We start from the raw sequence: 21,435 nt of genomic DNA, 5'->3' as shown, positions 1-21,435 counted from the left end.
TAGCCCTGTCTTTTTTTATACAGTGAGTATTTATTAATTTATTTTATATTTATTTATTTATTTATTCATTTATTATATGTTTTGGGTCTAAAAGCTAAAAATCCTATTTTTTTCTAAAAAAGTACTTTAATTAGATTTATTTATTTATTTGGTGAATTTTTTATTTAATTCTGCCAAAAGTTATGCTTTTTTTTTCTCTGCACTGTGGTTAAAATTATTGGTATTAAGAGAACGGAAGCTAATATGTGATTATTGTAAAAAGTAACTTATAAAAATTAGCTGAGAATTCCCCAAAGTGTCTATTTTGCTGCCATCCAGTTTCTATGTCCACAATGCTTGTTTAAAAATATTCAAGATGACAGTAAACAAGTGATTGTCATTTTGTTCTGTGTCACGTCTACATCCTAAAAGAAGTTTGTTTTGCTATCTAACAACTGTTCGTCAACTCTCATAGCTGCATTCATTCAAAATTTTACTCATGAAAAGTGTGTTGACACTAATAAATATATACTCTGATTCAATCTTTAGTTTCACAATCTAGAATTTATACAAAATAATTATTATGAAGTGGATCAGTTATTGAAAACTACTTGGCGCTCTCTATGAATTAATTGTGAAAATTGGTTTAAATATATATATTAAATATATATACCACTCCAATTCATCATTCTCATTTCTGATTGGTCACGGTTTAGAAGATGTAACTGACAATAAAACGACTGGTGAGTTTAAAAAAAATAATGCAACCACACACAAATTGTTATGACTTGATCTTGTAACACAGTCCTTGAAACATTATTTTTTTGTATTTGTACATTAATTTCACTTGCTACCATCATACAGATTTGATAAGACATACCGGTAGTGAAAAACCACTTTCAATTATTTTTGTAATTTATTGCTTTGCTGAACTCTTGAGGGCGCTGTTCTACTTGCTGATGCATCCAGCGCATTGCAGTTGAACTTAATTTTAAATCTCTATATTACTGAGGGGTTACTGCAAGTTGAAATCAGAAATTCTGCCAAAAACATCAGGTACAGACTTTTTGTTTAGGATATTTTATTTTAGGATATATATTTTGTTTTTAATATGACAATCACAAGAGAAGTGATTTTCGTTACAATGCATTCGTCTCGCAGTCAACGACAATGTATAATGTAATAATAATATACAGTGTTGTTATAGTAACAGTGGTGTTGCATAAATGGAAATTGTGCACAAGTATGCATGCAACATGTGCTCCTGTAGAAATCTGGTCGAGTCAACGAATTGAGAAAATAAACAATATTCGGAGAAGACATTTGGAATTCAGCATGTCTGAATGTCTTGATGTCACTGGAAAATTGAAATGTGCTAAAAACAAACAAAAGAAAAGTTATGTAACTTGTCAACCTTATTTTTCAACTCTTTCTGTGTACATTTCCTAAAGTTTCTGGATAATTAATTCAGTGTCTTTAAACATTAAAGCAATAGTATTTATTTGAACAAAAACTGAAAAGAAGAAAAAAAAATTTGGGATAAAACATTTCTGGAAAATGATTTCCCGAATTTAGAGAGGATTACTATTAATCGTTGTTTTGTTTGACAGTGGTTTTTTCATACGTGTATTGTTAACTTAAGTGATTTTTTATTTTCAAGTGTTTCAAGAGACACTGTTGAATGCTATTGCTGTGGTGAGGCAATGTTTATTGGTGCTTGTTGTCCTGGTAACCTTCCCATAGTATTGCTGAATCCTGATTCAACACTTAAATGTCACAAGAAAAATATTTTTTGTCCTCAAAAGTCATCATAATAACTCGTGCATACACATGTTTTTGTTGTATTTTTGTATACAAAAAAAGGCCTTATGGTACTAAAGGGCCCAATAAACCACTTTCCCGGAAGTAGCGAGACTGTGGTGCAAAAATACTCATGCTTTATCATGGCGAGAAATACAAACATGTCAGTTTGCTATTAGTCGATAGAAAAGAATTTATTTATTTTTGTAACCTCCCGGAAGCACAATTTCGTTACAATAATGTGACACCAAAAAACAGTATGCAAAATGCTGTATCTTTAACTTCCAGTAAAGTGGTCTATTAAATGCTAATATGCCACTAGAGGGCACAACTTAAAGCGACTATGTCACTAGGGGTGCTGTTCAATTTCTGGCACTCAAGCTTGTAGGAAGGTTACCAAACAATGTATTTAGATAATGTGCAGATGATGTTTTGTAGCATGCACACAAGTTTTTTTTTTTATTTTAAGCTACAATCCTGTTGAATATTTACATTTAGGCTATTTGCATCAGGTACCCCCACCCCCAGACTGGATCTGGTTGGTTTATTTATTCATTAACGTATCGTTAGTAGTCTGTTGGTTCAAACTCATCTCAGTAGTGTAACATTTCCAGCCAGCATTTTCAATATTTTGCACTGAAAGCTTGCGTCTTTTTAATATTTTAAATGTTGCATTTTGGGAGAGAATTTCTCAAATGTGTGACATTTTTCTTCTCTCCATTTTGTATACTTTCTAAATGACTTTAAACTTGACCTATATGGATGTGTGAATAGAATTAAGTATATAGATGTGAACTTCAAACACGTGATTTGTTGTTAGCAAATAACATAATTCAGATAAGAGCTCTGTTCTTCATCAGCATGGCAACCAAACTGTTTCAAGATCCCAGTTTTCAGTTTTGTTGCTTTGTAATTAAATCATGTGCATGATCGGGTAACTGTTTCAACACCCCCGTTTTTCAATTTGTCAATACTGTGCAATTAAATCATGTGACTTTTTGAACTGTTTCCATCGTTTTTCCATTTCCACCAATAAAATCGTGAGAAATTAAATATTACCTCATCCAATGAAAACTGTGGCAGCTTATTTCCATGAAGTGTGCCGCAATTGTAAAACTGTAAATACTCTAGTCTAAAGATGGTAATTAAGTTATATAACAAAATCTTTATCTCTCTCAGTCTTTTATGTAGAAAATTATCCATAGCAATAGAACTATCTTTAAGTGTGCTGTTACATTAACTCCCCCTATTCTTCTTAATGGAATGATCCAAGTTTATATGAAATATGTGTTATGTCAATTGAGTTGTCTGTCTTTTGTTTGTGTGGTGTCGTCGACAACCACAATTGTTTTCAAAAAATGGAAAACTTTTGATCAAGAGAAAAAAGAATTGTCATTGATGTCCAAGGAATGTGAAAACAACTGAAAAATACTAAAATGGAATAAATTTTTAAACCAACATTTTTTATTGTAAAACAATAGTGGTTGTCTTCATAAAGTACAGTTGTGTATAGGTAGGTTAGGTACAAAGACACGTATAAATATATGCCCAGTGCAGAATTGAAAATTTTTTAGAAATGAAACTTATGCAAATTAAAATTTCAGAAAAACTAGTGGATAATTTGTAAATAAAAAAACAAACTGTGTAAGCATTTTAATAAAACTGTTGCATTATTGTTGTCATGACAGTAAGATGGATTTGCATATTCATATCTTGCATTCATTTGCAGATATTATGTAACAAAAGCTGACTTTGTTACTCTTGTTTAATTGGCATAATAAAAATGGCCTCTTAAAATTATGAATATAATTTACATGGTAACTGTCACGCATTATTTAAATGTTATTTCAAAATGAGACAAAGACTTACGCATTTAGGGTAGGGAAACTTGAAGAAAGAGCTCATTCTTGATGTATTGCACTGCAATGTCAATATTTGTACTTATAAGTTGAACTGTATATTTATTTTTTAGGTGTTCCATTTTCAAAACACCCTCCCTCTGTATGTACATACGAGTTCCTCCTTCCATCCGTAAATAGTATTCCACAGCTCAGTCCATCGTCATTCTGCCAGGGGGGGGGGGGGGCTAACTATTGGAACATCATTTTTGTTGTTATATTGTATATTTATTACCATAGGAACAGGGTTATGATATCATGTGTTATTCTTAAGTTTTGCTGTTGCCAATTTGTTTTTCAAATCATACTGTAGAGTTCAAAGGGGAAGGAAATCCAATAAATCCGATTTTGTGCTCTGCCAAAGAACTTGGTTGAAAACAAAAGCCAATGTATTATTTGCCACTAGGTGGCAGCAAACCATGTCAATCTTGCATTCATAGCTAAATTACCTACTGTAAAATACTTTATTTTAGCTGGAATTAAATTTCACTGAAAAGATTTTTGGGTTTTAGAGTTTATTTTCACTGATTTTTGATGAGTTGTATATAAAATATAGGAAAGTTTTATTCACTGGATTTTATTTTCACCTATTCACTCCGTCAGCGAAAATCATTTCAATGTTAAAGTGAAGTATTTTACAGTAAAATGCATTTCTGCTAATTCCAGAAGTAACTAACATCTAAAGTCTATTAGGCCCGCGATATAAAAAAGAAACAAATTCTTGGTTAATTGAGAAAATTACTGCTAACCTCTTTATGCAGCCATCACTCAGGGAGTCAGTGACCTATGACCTAGCTGATTTGCATAATATGTGATGTCCTTTTAATTTTATTTACCAAAAGTATTGGAAAAAGTGTTAGCAGACAGTTTTGTATGCAGTATGTAAATGATTCACTGGAGTGCATGCTATACTAAACAGAATTACTTGAAATGTGAATTGCTAGATTTTTGCTACAACCGACGTGGTCCTCTTTAGGATTGAAGGATATTCATAAGGGCTTAATTTCAAGAATATCAATCAAATTCTATCCAAAGAATGAAATAAACTGTAAATCGCTTTAATATTGTGAGAGATTAATTTTCTCAAATCATGAATGGATATCCTAGCAATGACAATTTCGTTAAGGTTTTACGACCTGAAGTGCCAGTGACTTTTCGCAAAATTTTGTCTTCTTGAATGTCATGAAATTCTCAAATGATGGAAATTACGAGCAGCAAAATTTAAAGTTATCTGTCCAACTGTTACAAAATTCTGCAATTTTCACTGACAAAATGTTATTCTCTCAAAATTATTGGGCAGTGGTTGTTGCACCATATGGGTTCCATAGCAACGTGTACAATGTGTATAGGATACATTGTTTGGTTACACAAAAAATTTAACATGCGCTGTGAGACACGCACCACCCTTTAAAGCATATTATTATAGAGTATTACTTGAACTATAAATTGTATGACAGCAATGTTGAAAAGAATCTAAAAGACGAAGCTTTTCATGGGTTGTAAATCTGATTTGCCTGCACTGTGTACATATCTCAGCCAATCATAAAGAATCTTACATATCTTGCACATTTTCTTTCACTAATACTTGCTTTTTATCATCATGTGCTGTTTTTACGTTTATTTCCAAAAATGTGTATATATAAATATAAGACAATTCATAACATGATTGAGGAATTCTGTTTGAAATTTTCTACTAGAAAAATTGAAAATCTCATATAAAAAATCTCATAAAAAATTAAAAAGCAACTTTCCAAACTTCTGGAGCCCTAAAAATTAATTTAGATAAAATTAAAAACTTCTTTCCTCTCAGAAATCCAACTTAATTCTCTTTTTCCATTTCCATCTTTGTTTTTATCTTTCAAGTGTAAATTAATAACATTGTTCATATTACCATGACAATAAATAAATGAATAAATAAAACCATTTTCCATTTTAACAAGTAATGTTATGGCTCTTTTACTGTGTGTATGTGTGTGTGTGTGTATGCACATGAGAAACTGTTTGATTATAGTATTTTCACTGTGTATTTAGTACATAAAACTGTTCTAGGAAGTCTTGGGTCTGAATTACACAAATTGACACATTCTAGGGGTTCTGCTAGAATCCCATAAAAACTCTGTTCAGGGAGTCTTGTGTCTGAATTACACAAATTGACACATTCTAGGGGTTCTGCTAGAATCCCATAAAAACTCTGTTCAGGGAGTCTTGTGTCTGAATTACACAAATTGACACATTCTAGGGGTTCTGCTTCTAGAATCCCATAAAAACTATGGCATTTGTCGCAATTCCACAAATTTACCAATTGTTCTCGGGGGTCTTGTGCCCGATTCCCCCACTTTTACCAAATCTTCTAGGGGGTCTTTAGAATTCCATGAATGTACTAGTGCAGATCTAGAATCACCCACATTTACCAAATGTTCTAAGGGGTCACGTGGCTGAATCCCACATATTACCGAATTTCTAGGGGGTCTTGTGCCAGAATTCCACACACATTTACCAAATTTTTGTAGGGGATCTTGTGGCAGAATTCCACACATTTCCTAAAGATTCTAGCACCAAAATCCTTCACCTAGGGGGTCTGAAATAAATGAGAAGACATTTGATATTAGTTCTCAACAAGTATAAATTCAGTTTTATTTGAAAATCCATGTCAGCATACAGTTACATCACAGTAGATCTATGCGACCTGCAACATATACTTGGTCTACATGTGATAAGAATTTATCTTGTATGAATCAGAAACCTGTTTAGCTGAAATATATATATAAATTATCTCTATAAACTGAACACTTCTGTACACAGAAAACTGGTGTTCAATTTAGGAAGGTTTCCCTATACAAATGATCTTTTTGAATCGCTTGATTGATGCTGTCATCTGTTTTAACAAGGTTTAACGCTTCTATTATCTGGGAGTGAATATAGAAACCATCTGTCCATAAAACACTATACAGATGTGTTTGTGTTGTAGATGCATTTGAATTTAGAAAATGTGCGTCCTATTTACATCACATTCAAACCTTTCAACATCAGAGACTGCAACAATGTCGTGCATGACCGAAATAGAACGCAAGCGAACGCGCAGACACTAATAATTTTTGCTAGTTATATCTGACTCGTGATGTGCAACAATAAGATTATCACGAGAATACCGCAAATCAAGCAGTACAGGATTGCACAGACCTATGCTACATGCCTGGGGGTCCGCCTTGTGGAAATACCTGGAACCCATGTCTGTGATAGGGGTTTTCAAAATGACCCTAAACACGTTTTAAAATGTCAAAATTTCGTACCCTTTTACTGTTAAAAAGCTAAAAGATTACACACCTTGAACTCGCGCCTGATCTCGCGATATTTGAGCTTTCTAACCCTTCAGTGTAAGCATCATTTGGTCATATGCCGTGATCGAGGGTCGTTAACCAGGGGGCCGGGCGTTTTCGCAATCATTGAATTCCTTAAAGCAATAAAAAAAAACGATAATCTCATTTAAAAAATAACCACCCTTATCACGTTGGCAGTAGAGACACACTTTTTGCCTATTTTGACTGAAATGGTAACCCTAAACGCGTAGCGCGTTTTTCTTTTAAAAAACACCCTTTTAACACGTTTTCTTTCACAGACATACGTACCAGATCATTCTTTAAGTCGGGGCTACATGTCTGACGATACGATCGCTATACTGCCTTTGAGCATACTTTGCAGCATACTAGTAATATAATATAAAAAAAATGTCTCCATTCAAAAAACCTCCCTTGTATTTAACACGCATTAGTGTGCCGATGAAATTCAATTTTAATCATAATACTTGATCTACTAATACATTACAAATATCTATTTACTAGACTACAATCTGTATCCTAAATATGGCATATACGATATTTGTGATTCGATAAAATCCCTGCTAAAATGTAAGCATTAGAGGGCGGCGTCATCACACCACACCACATTGTCGTTGATGTGGGTCCCACAGCTGCGTAAAAACATGTGTATTTATTGAATTACACAAAATTCAAACACGCTACACAATGACTGTCATTCAACAATCCCTGTGCAGCTAGCATTTGAATATCATGTAGGCAATTCTTTTGCATACATGAACACTCTAAAATATTACCGATATCAAAATTGGTGTCTTATCTGGCCAGGAAGAATGGCGACTGTCATGGTAACCGCATATTTGAATGGTACTGTATACTATGATGAACCTGATACTGCAGATGAGAGAATAAAAGCAAAAATCTTGTACACTGTAAGAATATTTATATTTGGACAGTGGAAACTTGCCATCCATCAAGTGCCAATAAACAGCTATCTCAGAAGGGAAAGAGAAGATCTTTGAAAAGGCTTTTAATGAAAAATTAGCCAACTTTCGATCAATGACAGAAAATAAGCAGTTCTGGTATGCCCACATGTTTACACGCTCTGATCATTCAAGTGGTAAAAATATGCATTACCCCTACATGTGCAATGTATATAAATTTGGTTGTTCAGGATTTTTTGAAAGTTGAGTTTGTGTTTTTTCCTCAACTTTTATAGCTGTTCACCAGCGTTCCGCAGAAGCTTGGGCAGAGCTCACAGAAATACAGTGGTGTGTCTTAGCAATGTAGAATGTTCTGTGATGTAGCTTTGCCACTGAGAAAGCTAAAAATTAGACCAAGATAATATCGAGAATAATATAATTAATCAAATATTTTCCTGATTATTTTAAATCTGGTACTACAGTCATACTATGACACAAATTCAGAATACTGCACAGACTAAACAAATTTGTTTCTACTGAACACAAATAATATTTCAATTATTTTGCAGTACACTGCAAACCTGCAACCTATTGAATGCCATCATTTGTCCCACCAAGAATTTGGTGTAATATTTTGAAATTTTTAGTTTTTTTTTCTATAATTTTTTCATTAATTTTGGAGCAAATAGACATAATACTCCATAGCTACTGGTTGTTGACATTTTTTGGGTTAAAAATGTGAATATTTTGTGAACGGTGAAAAAAGTTGACTTCAGCGGTCAAATGGTTGAAAACTATTGCTTCAAAATACAGCTAAGCAATACTACAGTGACAATTTCAAGTCACTGCTCAAAAATCTAAAAACACATAATCATATCTAGTATCACTATTAAAAACTAGAAAAATTTATGTAAATATTAGTACAAATATTACCATTATAATCACAGATAGCAGTGCAATATGCTAGCAAGTCATGGCAAAAGTTGAAAATACGTATGAAAACTGGCCCCTAATCCTCAAATTTACAAAGCTCTTGTCGCAAGAAAGCTCAAGTTTTAGATTCCTGGTAATACAGTCAAAACCTGTGTATAGTGACCACACAAGGGAGTTCTCAGTGAAACCTGTGTATAGTGACCACCCAAGAGACTTCTCAGTGAAACCTGTGTATAGTGACCACCCAAGGAACTTTATTAAAGTGTCTTTATAGACAGGTAGTCTTAATTTGTAGATTGAATTATTATTTTTTTTTTTTTAATCACCAATGCAGATGTCACATACTGGTAAGACAGGTTGTCTTCATATATAGGTTGCTCATGCAATACGACTTGGAGGCTTTTACATACTGTAAAATACTTTGAATTAATTTTCACTATTTTCGCTAGAGGAATGATTCAATGAAAATAAAATCCAGCGAATATACCCATTTTCCTATATTTTACATTCACCTCGTCAAAAATCAGTGAAAATAAATTCGATACAAAAAACCTAAAAAGTCTTTTCAGCGAAAATTTATTCCAGCTAAAATAAAGTATTTTACAGTAGGTTGGATTACTTTTTTTATGGACCACCAACTTGGGTGGTCACATAACGGTAAGACATAGGTTTTATATACACAGGTTGCGCATACATTATTCTTTTGAGACTACCTAATCCAGTTCCAGGATACCAAGTCATTATAAATAACACTTCCTGCTACATTGAGCGCACGAGTGAAAAATGTGTTTTTCTCATTTTCCAATGATTATGTAGAATACATACAATAGTAAATCTACATGATTAGTATGAAAACAGAAGCTACTCAAATATCTGCCTAAAGTTGCATATTTGTGTTGAATGGAAGTGTACCAAAGTTGATAAAACCACACTTTTGCACACATGGCAGTTAAGATAACTTGAAACTATTACTATTGTACACAAGGAGCATGTCTGACACTATTGAAAGTACCATATTTGCTCTACCAGAATAACATGTACTTAAATGTAAATGTCCTAAAAATTTAAGCATTACCAGTAAATTAGATACAGTTTGCTGTATATGAAAAGAATAAACACCACCATGTTGTTTTCTTATAGAACAAATATGGTATTTGATTAATTGCTGTTAACCCTTTTTGAATGCCATGAATTTTTCTTTGTGTGGAAAAAAGATATGCACAACATATATTTCATGACTTCTGCAAGGGTTAAAAGACAGATCCATAAGATCCACATGCAGTAACTGTATTTTCTCAAATCTTTGGCAATTTGGCTTGACAGCTGTTGCCCTGACGGTAACTAGCATCAGCATAAATTTCTCAATATTGACAACATTTAATTGTAAAACTATGCTGAAATATTCTTTTTTTTTTTTAAATAATTTTTTTTGTGTTAATGTTTTTGTGCATTGAAAGAAATATTGTAAAGAAAAAATTTGATCTCAAATTTTGTTTTTCTGTGAACTTAATTCAAATTTAATGCATAATTTAAAAACATCTATATATAGATAAGTTGTTTCTATGGTAACTATGTGACCATCTTCTTCAAGTGATGATTTAATCAACATAACTATAGTGTAGAGCTTGAAATTCAAGTGTGTCTGTTGAAACACTACATAGTTGTTTTTGTAGCATGTCAAACCACCATCCATTACTACAACACAGTCACAGATCAGAGCGCCATATTGCAAACTGATAGAAGACAGCCAGTGGACAGCCTGAGGACATCAAGCAGACAGCCTGAGGACATCCAGCAGACAGCCTGAGGACATCCAGCAGACAGCTAGTGAACATCCAGTGGAATGCCTGTAGACGGTCAATGGAAAGCCAGCGGAGTGCCAGCGAACAGCCAGCAGTGTACCAGCAGAAAGCCAGCGAACAGCCAGTGGAAAGCCTGAAGATACCCAGCAGACAGCCAGCAGGCAGACAGCAAACAGACAGTCAGCAAACTACATAATATGCTGGTTAAAATAAGATAATTGCTCCTTTGTTATGTATATCAACACTGTCTGCAGCCATTGCAGTTCTGTACATGTGTATTAGGAAGTACTTTGTAATTTATTTCAATATATAATACTTTGGTTCTCTTGAAGGTGTCTTCATACTTTGTCATCTGCAAAGACAGAAATAAATACAGCATAAACATTGATTCTCACAAAATCTTAGAATCATAGACATATTGTTGTATTAACCTTTACACCACCAGACTTTCTCACCCAAATTTTTCTAAACTCTTTCTTGTATATTTTTCAATATTTCTGGAAATGTACCCTATCTAACTTTGGAGCCTACAGACAAAATTTGAGTAAATTTTCAGTTTACTAAAAAAAATTGTCTATTTTTGTACCAATCTTCTGAAGGAAAGAGCAGACTATAAAACGGGACTACTGTAGAATACTTTATTTTCGCTTGGAATTTATTTTCGCTATTTTGGCTGAAGGGCTGATTCTGTGAAAATAAAATCCAGCGAATATACTTTTTTTCCCTATATTTCACATTAAACTCATGAAAAATCAGTGAAAATAAATTCCAAGCAAAAGGCCCAAAAAGCCTTTTCAGCGAAAATTAATTCCAGCAAAAATAAAATATTCCACAGTACTTTCGTTACTAATTAAATGAAAAAAATAATAATTGTATTTGGTGCAGGAGGATCGTTAATGGATTTTTTTTGGAGAAAGATGCACTGAGTGACATTGTAATGAAAGTTTAGATGGTCTACTTTTTAATCCAGCAAGAAAAAAATGTATACAATTTTAGATTAGCTTCTGCAACAGTTTCTTTCGTTTTGGGTGGTCCAATTGCCAGCATTGAAAGTCGGCGTAGGTGGATTTTTCAATGAAAATATAAGTCCCCAAATAAAATGCTGATCATTTTTTGAAATTTTGAACCCCAAATAAGGGCGATTTTCCGGGTGGGCGAATTTATGGCAGAATCTGGTACAAAATTATTGATTGAAAATTAAAAAAGAAAAAAAGTTATTAAACTATAAACTGTGTTAACCAACTAGGTCCTTACAGCAAGTTGACTTACCATGGTACCACCATTTTGTTTTCTTTGGGTTTTTACTACAGGTCCTCACATAAAATGTATTATCTGGTGGACGTTTCTACAAAAAAAAAACCCACAAAATACTATTGGTTAGACATAACCACAAAAAAAAAAAAAAATTGTATCAGATGATTATGACATACTGTTTTACCTACCTTTTCTTTACAGCTACTAAGCATACTAACTATGCTAAGGCACACAGACTGTACAGATAACGCTGGTGACCAATCTTCTGTAAGTATTGATAAACAGATATGCCCATTACTGTAAACATGGGGATGAACTGGAATGGTGGTACCCATAAACACAACCTAAAATCCAATAAAGAAAAAAACTGTAAAATAATTTTCACTGAAAAGGCTTTTTTGGTGTTTTTTTATTCTTGGCAAGGTTGAATGTGAAATATGGGAAAAAAAGGTATATTTGCTGGATTTTATTTTCACTGAATCATTTCTTCAGCAAAAATAGCAAAAATTTATTCCAAGCAAAAATAAAAAATATTTTACAGTGTACAAACACTGAATATAAGGCAATTAAGATAAATATGTGAAATCAAAGACATGTACTATGCGTATGACTCAAACCAACATGTAAGCGACATATGGAACCAAATCACCAAACTATACATCAATTTGAAAGCACAACTTTCCCTTGGTTATCAGTCATCCCAAATAAATATGCCTAATAACCAAGCTTATTATGTATTGAGAAGTATAGCCTTGGTGCAAAGACTCAAGATGACAGTGAAGAGACAAAAGATGGTTGTCAGACAGCCATCTTTAAGGTAGATACAATTTCACACTATGAGCATGATACTGCATATACTGTAAAACATGTTGAAAAAGCAACATACAATTTTAGTGAATTGTGGTAAAATGACGTAATAGCGAAATGTTGATTTAACGAATCTCTCTTGTCTTTGTTGATTTCCTGTTTTCACAATACTTGTCTGTCGCCTGCCAAAACAAATGTGCAGTTATCACCTCCATAAAAACAAAACTGTCAAGTGCAATAAGGAAGCAGTCCAGATTATTACGTTTTAAGTGTTGTTTACAAAGTGTGTGTGTGGAGAAATAAAACATTGTTTGGCCGCCATTTTGAATTTATAATGAAGTCATCATAAATTAGCGAATTAGTTCTCTTGCTATCTTCATTAAAAAGACATGCTCGTAATGGGAGAGAATTTAGCGTTGTATACAATGGAAAACTATTAACCACAATGAAAACTGGCCAAATTAAATGTCATTTTTTTAAAATATTTCCAATATTAGGATTTATACATGTATCAATAATCATAAGACTTGTTCATTCTCTGTCCCAGATTACAATTTTTAGATATGAAGAAATAATTTCACCATGGAAACCAAAGCAAAGATGCAAAATTATTTTTCATGACATTTTGGATTCCTGTGACCCGAATTTATATTTTTTTTCAGTATCCTAATTCAGAGTTATATAGCACGAAAACTTAAAGTGCCTGTCTAAAAGACTTCATCAAAATGATAAATAGCAGTTGCTAGTCTGTTTCACTTGCAGTGATGGTGATGCCTTGCAAACCAAAAGTGGTATAATCTGCATAGTGTAGGCACGAAATGACAACACTGTCATAACTAAAGTTACTGTCATTTGACTGCAGCTGAGCAAAGCTTAAATCTCTTAAAATAGCCTGGAAATTTCATAAATTTAATCCACAAATTTGGAAAAATAAAAAGTCAGAGACTGAAGTCAGTAAAGTCACAATAGTCGCTAGTGGATTGTATTTTAATCACATGTAGGAAACTCTACACAAGACCATATGGTCGCAGTAAAACAAACATATGATGCTGCATGTTAATTGTAATGAAGATAAACACATTTCCTGTACAATGTCTATTAATAGTATTTGGCATACATGTATGCTAGTACTGTTTTCTATTTCAAACCCTAAAGTAAAAGACAATGTAAAAAAAGTAAGATCAAATTGCCAAGTGAGGAAATCGTTTTTAATTGCTGAAAATGTTCACTGACTCAAAGCAGGTAAAGAAACTTTTAGAAAATTTATAAATCTTATATCGAAACCCTGTTTAAAAACCACACACGAAACACAAAGGCAGAGTACAATAGAAGATTGTCTGGGCTTCAAAATGTTGGATTTTCTCACAATGTAAAATACATTGTACAAATTCATAATGAATACATCACTGTAAATTATTTACTTCATAATCCCCAGGACTGTGATAAGATCAATCTACAAATTATGAACTTTCAATATTTTACTAATACTGTAAAGGGATTAATTATTCACTGGGTTTTAATTTAGCTTACTTCGCTGACTGGAAAATGCGCTAATTTAAAACCCAGTGAATATGTAATATTTAGTATAGAACACATTATCTAAATTATAAAACCGTGAATTTAAAACCCACTGAATATGCCTGAAATGGTAAATCAGCGAAATTTAAATCCAGTGAAAATTAGTCACTTTACAGTATGCTGATGAGCTGTATGTAATATAGGACATTTCAGCGACAGACACTTCAGCCTTGGGGTTTTTTCAAAGGCGAATTTTTCAGCCACAGATGTTTTTTCATGGGAATATTGGTATTCTTTGGCCACAGAGGTTTTCCTCGTTACAAAACACACGATATTATATTTATTTAATTCATGCACATTATTAGCAAATAAATATAAATATCTGTGATCATGTTAATTTTAACCTTGGTTCACCTTTGACAATGTGTGGTACATTGTCAAAGGTGAACAGTGACACGTGAACATACAACTAATTGGGTAAGATTAGTTAAACAGTTTAGATGAGTTAATTTTCATGGTTTCGTCACTCTTGTTCATGTTATTAATAGACTGCATCTAGCTCTACAATAAATTTCATTAGTAATTATTTTGTTGAACAACCAGCCAATAGTAATCATGAGAATATGAAGAAGAAAAAATCCGAAGAAGAAAAACTATTTCCAGTTACAAATTCTGTGGGTAGCATTCAACGAGGCAAAAAATAACAGCGCTCCACGAGTTCATAGTCCCTAGTATCAGAAGTATGACTTCCGCTTGGCATTGATAGATAACATGGACGAGACAACAATATATTTTGGTTTGCTGCTAACAACCATATTGGAAGCACTAGGAAAGAACGAGTTGAGTCACTTTTGGTGTTTGATTTATTCTGTGGTCATTTACACAAAGATGCAACTGCCCTACTTCAAGCCAAAACATCACATCGAGCCGTCACATCAGTTTCTCAAAAACGACAACCAGGACAAAACAGACATGGTGAAAAAATCTTTGAAAGTAAGCGAAATAACCAGTGTGTTATATGGCAGTAAATACAACCTATACACATGCATCAAATTGCAACGGGAAGTTAAGAGCTCAGCAGCCGCCAATTTGAGCGTGAACCTTGCCTGTGAATCAACAACAACAACAACAAATCAAATGCTTCAGACGATAGTGCCTCTGACTTTGAATAACCTTCTTTCGAATGGACAAACTCAATGACCCCTCACTATTAGTCGTAATGAATCTTCAAGAACGGTCTGCAGGAATTCCGCTCTCTGGTCCCACCATCCAATGCAAAGCATGCATCCTCGCCAAGCAACTCAGAGGTGACTACTTTAAATATGAGGGCAGTACAGGGTGAATCTGGCCTTGGCAAACAATACATGCTACATACAAAGTCTTGATTCAATGTAAAACTCAGGACATGGATGCTGCGAACTTTTCTCGAAAAAAATGAGAGAAACTATCCATGAAGGTGGTTTATTCAAATGAACAAGTTTACAATTGCGACAAAGCTGGTTTATTTTGGAAGATGCTGCCGTCAAAGTCACAAGCAATGGTGAACAATCCACCGAACACAAACAAAATAAACAACGCATCACTGCAATGCATCATCGGCAGAAGTTTGAAACCTTGCTGCTTTCATCACGTCAACGCGGACAATTTACCAGTAGTTTACATGTCTTTAGGGAATGCATGGATGATGCAATTTTTATTCAAGAACTGGTTTCATAGTCATCTTGTACCAAACGTTGCTTCTCTTAGATCAATGGCCTGCACAATCACGTCTCATCAATATGAAAACACACAGAATAAATAGTCAATTCCTCCATACTTTCATCAACAATCCCAAATTAAACACTGGCACGTAATCAGCACATTGAAAAATATACACAGATAAAATTCATGGAACAATTCAGGACCATACTCTACTTGATTACACACACTTCAGTATTAAAGACAGACAGAATATGAATGTCACAGTACCCATTATTTAATTATAAAATACTCATGTTAAAATAATACATGGAACATCTGCAAACAATTGAATTAATATGTACTCTATGTGGGTACAACTCGTTATAAAGTGATTTCCATTAATCTGATAATTGAAAACTTTCATTGACCCGTCTCCAAAATCTAAGAGTACACAAGTGCAACAAAACTATGTCTTATATATGCTCAAGAAACTACTTTTATAAATCTGAGTAAACCTTGATGTACCTTTAATAACAACTTGACTTCTTTGTTAATTCAGGTATTTGTATATTACCGGTACCAGGACTGGGTTTGTTTCAGTATCACCACTATAATTCCCATCAAACTTTAGCCCTGACATCCCTCTATAGTTTCCACAGAGATTGGTAATGGTATGTCACTGATTCAGATCATGACCAGGTCATGACATCACTAAAAACCCTAGCATTACAATCTAAGCTAATTATTTATTCTGAGCATGCTCAGTTGCTCTCTCAGTGGTGTTGGGATAGATAGTTTTGTATGAAAATCATGAAAAAGACCCACTTAGGATTTTCAGATCTGGAAAAAAAAATTACGTGCATAATTAAGTTGTTCATCAACCTGCCAAGTTTCATCAATATCTACTGCTGAATTTCTGAGAAAATGTTACAGACATCACAGACGAAAAATTGAAATAAGAATTAATAGTCTGCGCCTGAAACAGGGACTAATAAAACAAAAGTCGCTAAATGATGCGCAGTGATAACATAATTTCTGACATGAGTTGCCTAACTAGATACTACTCTCACTACCCAGAATTACAATTTAGTTGCTTTCAGTAGGTAATAATATTCCCAGACAAATATTATACAAGTTTAATACCATAGTGCAACATGGGAAATAGTTTCAGTCCACATTCAAATAATTTTCAAATATTTATGCATTTCTACATTTGAGCAATGCAATAAATATTGATTTCAAATTAACCTCTTAATTTTGTGGTAATACTTGGTATGTGAATAACCCTTATCCTGCTAGCCCCTTGTACTTGTATTTTTACATACATGTAGACTTGACCAGACAAAAGTTAATTGATTGTGATTAAACACAAACTGACTCATCATTTAGATCATGCGGTAAGTCTGGATCTGCTCATACCTATACATACCAGGGAATGCAAGAATGCAAAATAACACCATTTATTAAATAAGAATTCCATTTTAAAGAATTACTTTCTGTTATCTTGAATTTCTCAGTATCAAGGTGTAGAAGAAGTAAATATACCATAATAGACTTAAAATATCTGCCAAACCTTGGATGTTTGAAGACATTCATGTCTAAGGCCTGTTCAAACAAGAATAAAATTTGGTTTACTTCACACAGTCAAAACATCATTATTTAGGCCGACCAAAAGCTTCCTCTTATTTGGTATGCAGATTTGTTACATCAGAAGTGTCGGACATGGTGGACCTCAATGTCTTGTTGTACAGGTATTAATTTTCAAACATAGTGGTAAATTAATGCACTTTAATGCACTGACCAATGTATCAACATGTAACAGTACAGTGGTGACAGGCAAGTATCTAGTGAAGTGACATACTTTTAGAATTAGATTGCACTGCTCTTGTTGTTGTCACTGTGTGTCCCTTCTCCCATGATTGATTTGTCAATCACCACATACCAACAACATTAATGCTTCAGTGTCCATGGTTGTATTCCTATCACACGCAAGGATTTCTCACAGCTTTGTCTAAACAAAATTAAGTGCCCTTCGCATAAACTTACCTCCGGCGAATCAAATGGATATCTTGAACCAAATTTGAATCGTAACTGGTATTTTTCGCCTTCATACAATGACCCTGGAGCTCCTTCTAAGTCAATTAACCACCTAAAATAACAGTCAGTACAAGACAGAGTTAGTAGCATATTCAAAAAATTTTCTTCGGTTACATCAGACGCAGTAACGTAGAACATGATGGAAATAGAATCACAGAATATAACGAAACTCGTAAAATGATTTACGCTGGAATTTCGGGCAGTTATATGTCACTAAATGTATGTATAATAATAAGGTTATCATTAAAGGGCGACAGTCGTCGTGTCGCGTCCTGTTTGACATGGAACTCGTAGCGACATATACAACGCGTGTAAAGTACATTGTTTATTTACATGAAATTCAAACACGTGCTGCGCGACGACTACCGCGCTTTAACTCAGGCAGTACAGGAACACATTGACCAGTGTGTAATATTATGCATCTTTTTTTTGTTTGTAGTAATAATTTAAGAAATGCAAAAATTACAAATAAATGTTTTGCAGTGCTTGCATAGAGTGATGAGATTTATATTTTATGATTTCATTCACTCAATGAAGCGCTTCTGTAATGTAAACATTCGAAAGTGTTCAATTGTAAAGTAAATAACCTAGAATGTACTCAATAATCGTGACATAGTTCATCCCATATAAGGGAAAGATTTTAACGTTAGAATAAGGGAAAATATGGCTTTTTACAGAACGCTGTAATTTCCATTGTTTTCAGAGCTATTTTTGTTATTGATCTTGACCTTTACATACAGACAACACTTACTGATTGAGAGTTGATGATGCACTGTCAGGATCTATCTTGATGCCAGGAGGTGGGTCTTTTAATAGCTGCATCAACTCCTTCTGCAGTCGTTTCTGTGTTCAAAGTGTAATTAAATAGTTGCAATTAATAAAACACCTTGAATCATACATAATAAACACAGAATGAATATACATGAAATTTAGAAAATTCATCCAAACTTGGTAGTTATTATGTAATAAATAATGCTTATTTTAGATGCCAATATCAAAATACTTACGGTATTATCCAATTTACATATTAATTTTATAATATAGTTGCTTTCAGTAGGTAATAATATTCCTAGACAAATATTATACAAGTTTAATACCATACCATAGTGTAACATGGGAATTAGTTTCAGTCCACGTTCAAATAATTTTCAAATATTTATGCATTCCTACATTTGAGCAATGCAAAAAATATTGATTTTTAATTAACCTTTTAATTTTGTGGTAATACTTGGCATGTGCTAGCCCCTTGTACTTGTATTTTTACATATATATAGACTTGATTAATATTCATGAGCAATGAAAAACTTTTCAGTAAAATTGTGCCAAAAAGCTTTCCGATAGCATACATAATACATGATAGTTTTAATTGACTGATTCTATCGTTACGAGCTGAAATAATAAACGAAAAACTGATGTAAAGATATTTTTTCAGAGACAATTTTGATCAGACTCCAGCAGCAAACTGTTGAAAGTAAGCACAGGTTTTTTCTTTACCATGATCATAGCAAGTTACGAAATTTATGGAGAATGCAGAGGCACATTTATATTTCACTAGGCTAGTACTATTGCTCAAAATGTTTTCAGCGACTTTTGACAGTGACAAGTTACCTAATTAGTATGCATTTCGAGAAACCACAGTGTGTGGGCATGCGCAGTTTGAAATGGAACAATTTTGAATGCAATAAAATGACATGTATCACTCGAGCTCCAGCAAAATACTGCGACATCAAACTGGCTGTCATTTAAATTGTATTGCAACAGACATAATTTTAGCACCTGCATTTTTCTATGAAATGTTTATAAGTTTTGTTGAGGATTATCCTGTAAAGAATTTGCTGAAATTATTTCATATGTTCGTAAAAGAGACGTTGTTCTTTTGACGATGCGGTAAGACTGACTTCGAAAAGTTCCATTCAGATCGCATGGCATTGCATGGCACCCTCCCCCCTGGGTACAGTATAAAAAAAATCCAAAACAAAACTCATTATATTGTGCACAAAAGTCTGTGAACAAAGTGTGTTAATAAAACTGTAATTAGGTTTGGAGTCAATACAGATATCGATTTAAAAACAACTGTAACTCTATAAGCATCCCAAGGTCAAATGATTGCGTTAGCATTACATCACCGAGAAAAGACTCCGAGTCTCGGACTCTACCCAATAACGGAGAAAGTACCGATTTGGAGTGAATTTGGCGTATCTGAATCTCAAATAGCACTTATTATTGCTCGGAGACGTGGATCCCTCTCCAAATATTGGAGGCAGGAAAGTAGTTTTGGTTGACGCGATTCCCCTCCGCGAACAGCTGGTCGTCAGTCTGTGGCTGTCTGGCTCTACAGCCGGCCAGGCAACGGACCAGGAAAGACGGGTATCTCGAAGGGACAGTGACCGACACAGACAATTAAACGGAGAGTACAGCCAGGGTAATTATGCACACGTATTCGCTAGGCGAAAACACCAGAAATACATCGAATGAGTTGAATACGGAAATAAATGAAAACGAAAACAAATAGCACTCACCTGCATTGACGCCATTTTAGATCCTTCTTTCGACGTTCCTCCGCAAAGGATTGTGGGTTCCAAGTCAGTTCTCTATAAATAGATCCAGGGGTCATTGGGTCATTGAGATCGATGCGTTTTTGTATTACAGCCTCAGTTGGTATCGACTAAGCAGTCATAACGTTGTCCAAAAATTAAATAATAACAAAACAGTTTAATTATCACGTATGTGCAATTGCAAGAAAATTACGTCATTAAGCTTGTAGACTGGTACACACTCAGAAGTTTAGACGCTCTCACTTGATTTCAATCCCGTTTCTCTTCACAGGTCTTAGGGACCGGAAAAAATTGGGGGGTGTTTTTCGAAAGTCATATGCACAAAAACCTTCCAAAAATTCATTGAATATTGAGTACATTAAACTGAAAATCATTCAGGGTGCAATAATAATAGTACAATCATGCAATAGTCAAAAAAATAAATATTACCTGAAAGTACAATGTTATAAAATACTAGTATGCTGTATTTAGGTACAGTTAATAATTGTGCTTGCACTGAACCCACTATTTTAGCACCCCTGAACACATGGAATTGTGTTGGTGAGTGGCCACACATGAAATTTGTAGGTACCCCTTCAAAGTGCGAGATTCTTTTTTTTTTTTATTTACATGAATTAATTTTTGATTTATACAAAAAAATACTAGCGCACCTAGTCAATTTGGAATTGTAAACACGTAGACATACTGTAAAAACCAATTATTTTTACTAACATTTAATTTCACCATTTTGATGTATTGAGCACGAATTTGTCAAGAAAACCATGAGTTTTATTGTTATTTTCCATGTTCACGTAGATTTAATTTAACAGATTTTACTTATCAGCGAAACTATTAAAGTTAAAAGTTACATTGTTTTGCATTCTGGAGTTGTTGTT

At 33.7% G+C, this 21,435-nt stretch overlaps 1 protein-coding gene across 1 annotated transcript; it reads right to left on the bottom strand.

Moving 5' to 3' along the window:
• Positions 1-6,275: 6,275 nt before the first annotated feature.
• LOC100371975 (ubiquitin-conjugating enzyme E2 W) lies at positions 6,276-20,569 on the bottom strand. Its single transcript, XM_085493217.1, has 6 exons — positions 20,525-20,569; positions 18,757-18,848; positions 17,955-18,057; positions 12,092-12,247; positions 11,919-11,994; positions 6,276-11,001 (listed from the first exon to the last, which is right to left on the bottom strand). The coding sequence occupies exons 1-6, from the start codon at positions 20,537-20,539 to the stop codon at positions 10,988-10,990; spliced, it is 456 nt and encodes a 151-aa protein (XP_085349343.1). The 5' UTR covers positions 20,540-20,569; the 3' UTR covers positions 6,276-10,987.
• Positions 20,570-21,435: the final 866 nt, after the last annotated feature.

The sequence above is a fragment of the Saccoglossus kowalevskii genome, chromosome 18 (genome assembly GCF_978046115.1).
Source record: "Saccoglossus kowalevskii chromosome 18, keSacKowa6.1, whole genome shotgun sequence".
NCBI lineage: Eukaryota > Metazoa > Hemichordata > Enteropneusta > Harrimaniidae > Saccoglossus > Saccoglossus kowalevskii.
The sequence above is the reverse complement of the archived record's forward strand: the minus strand, read 5'-3'. Positions and strand labels throughout refer to the sequence as shown.

Bases quoted from the DNA above. Each gene is read 5' to 3' on its own strand.
- LOC100371975 (XM_085493217.1), bottom strand. The intron at 12,248-17,954 runs GTAAGTTTATGC...ATTGGATTTTAG, and splicing joins ATCCATTTGATTCGCCGGAG to GTTGTGTTTATGGGTACCAC. The intron at 11,995-12,091 runs GTAGGTAAAACA...TTTTTTTTGTAG, and splicing joins TTAGTAGCTGTAAAGAAAAG to AAACGTCCACCAGATAATAC.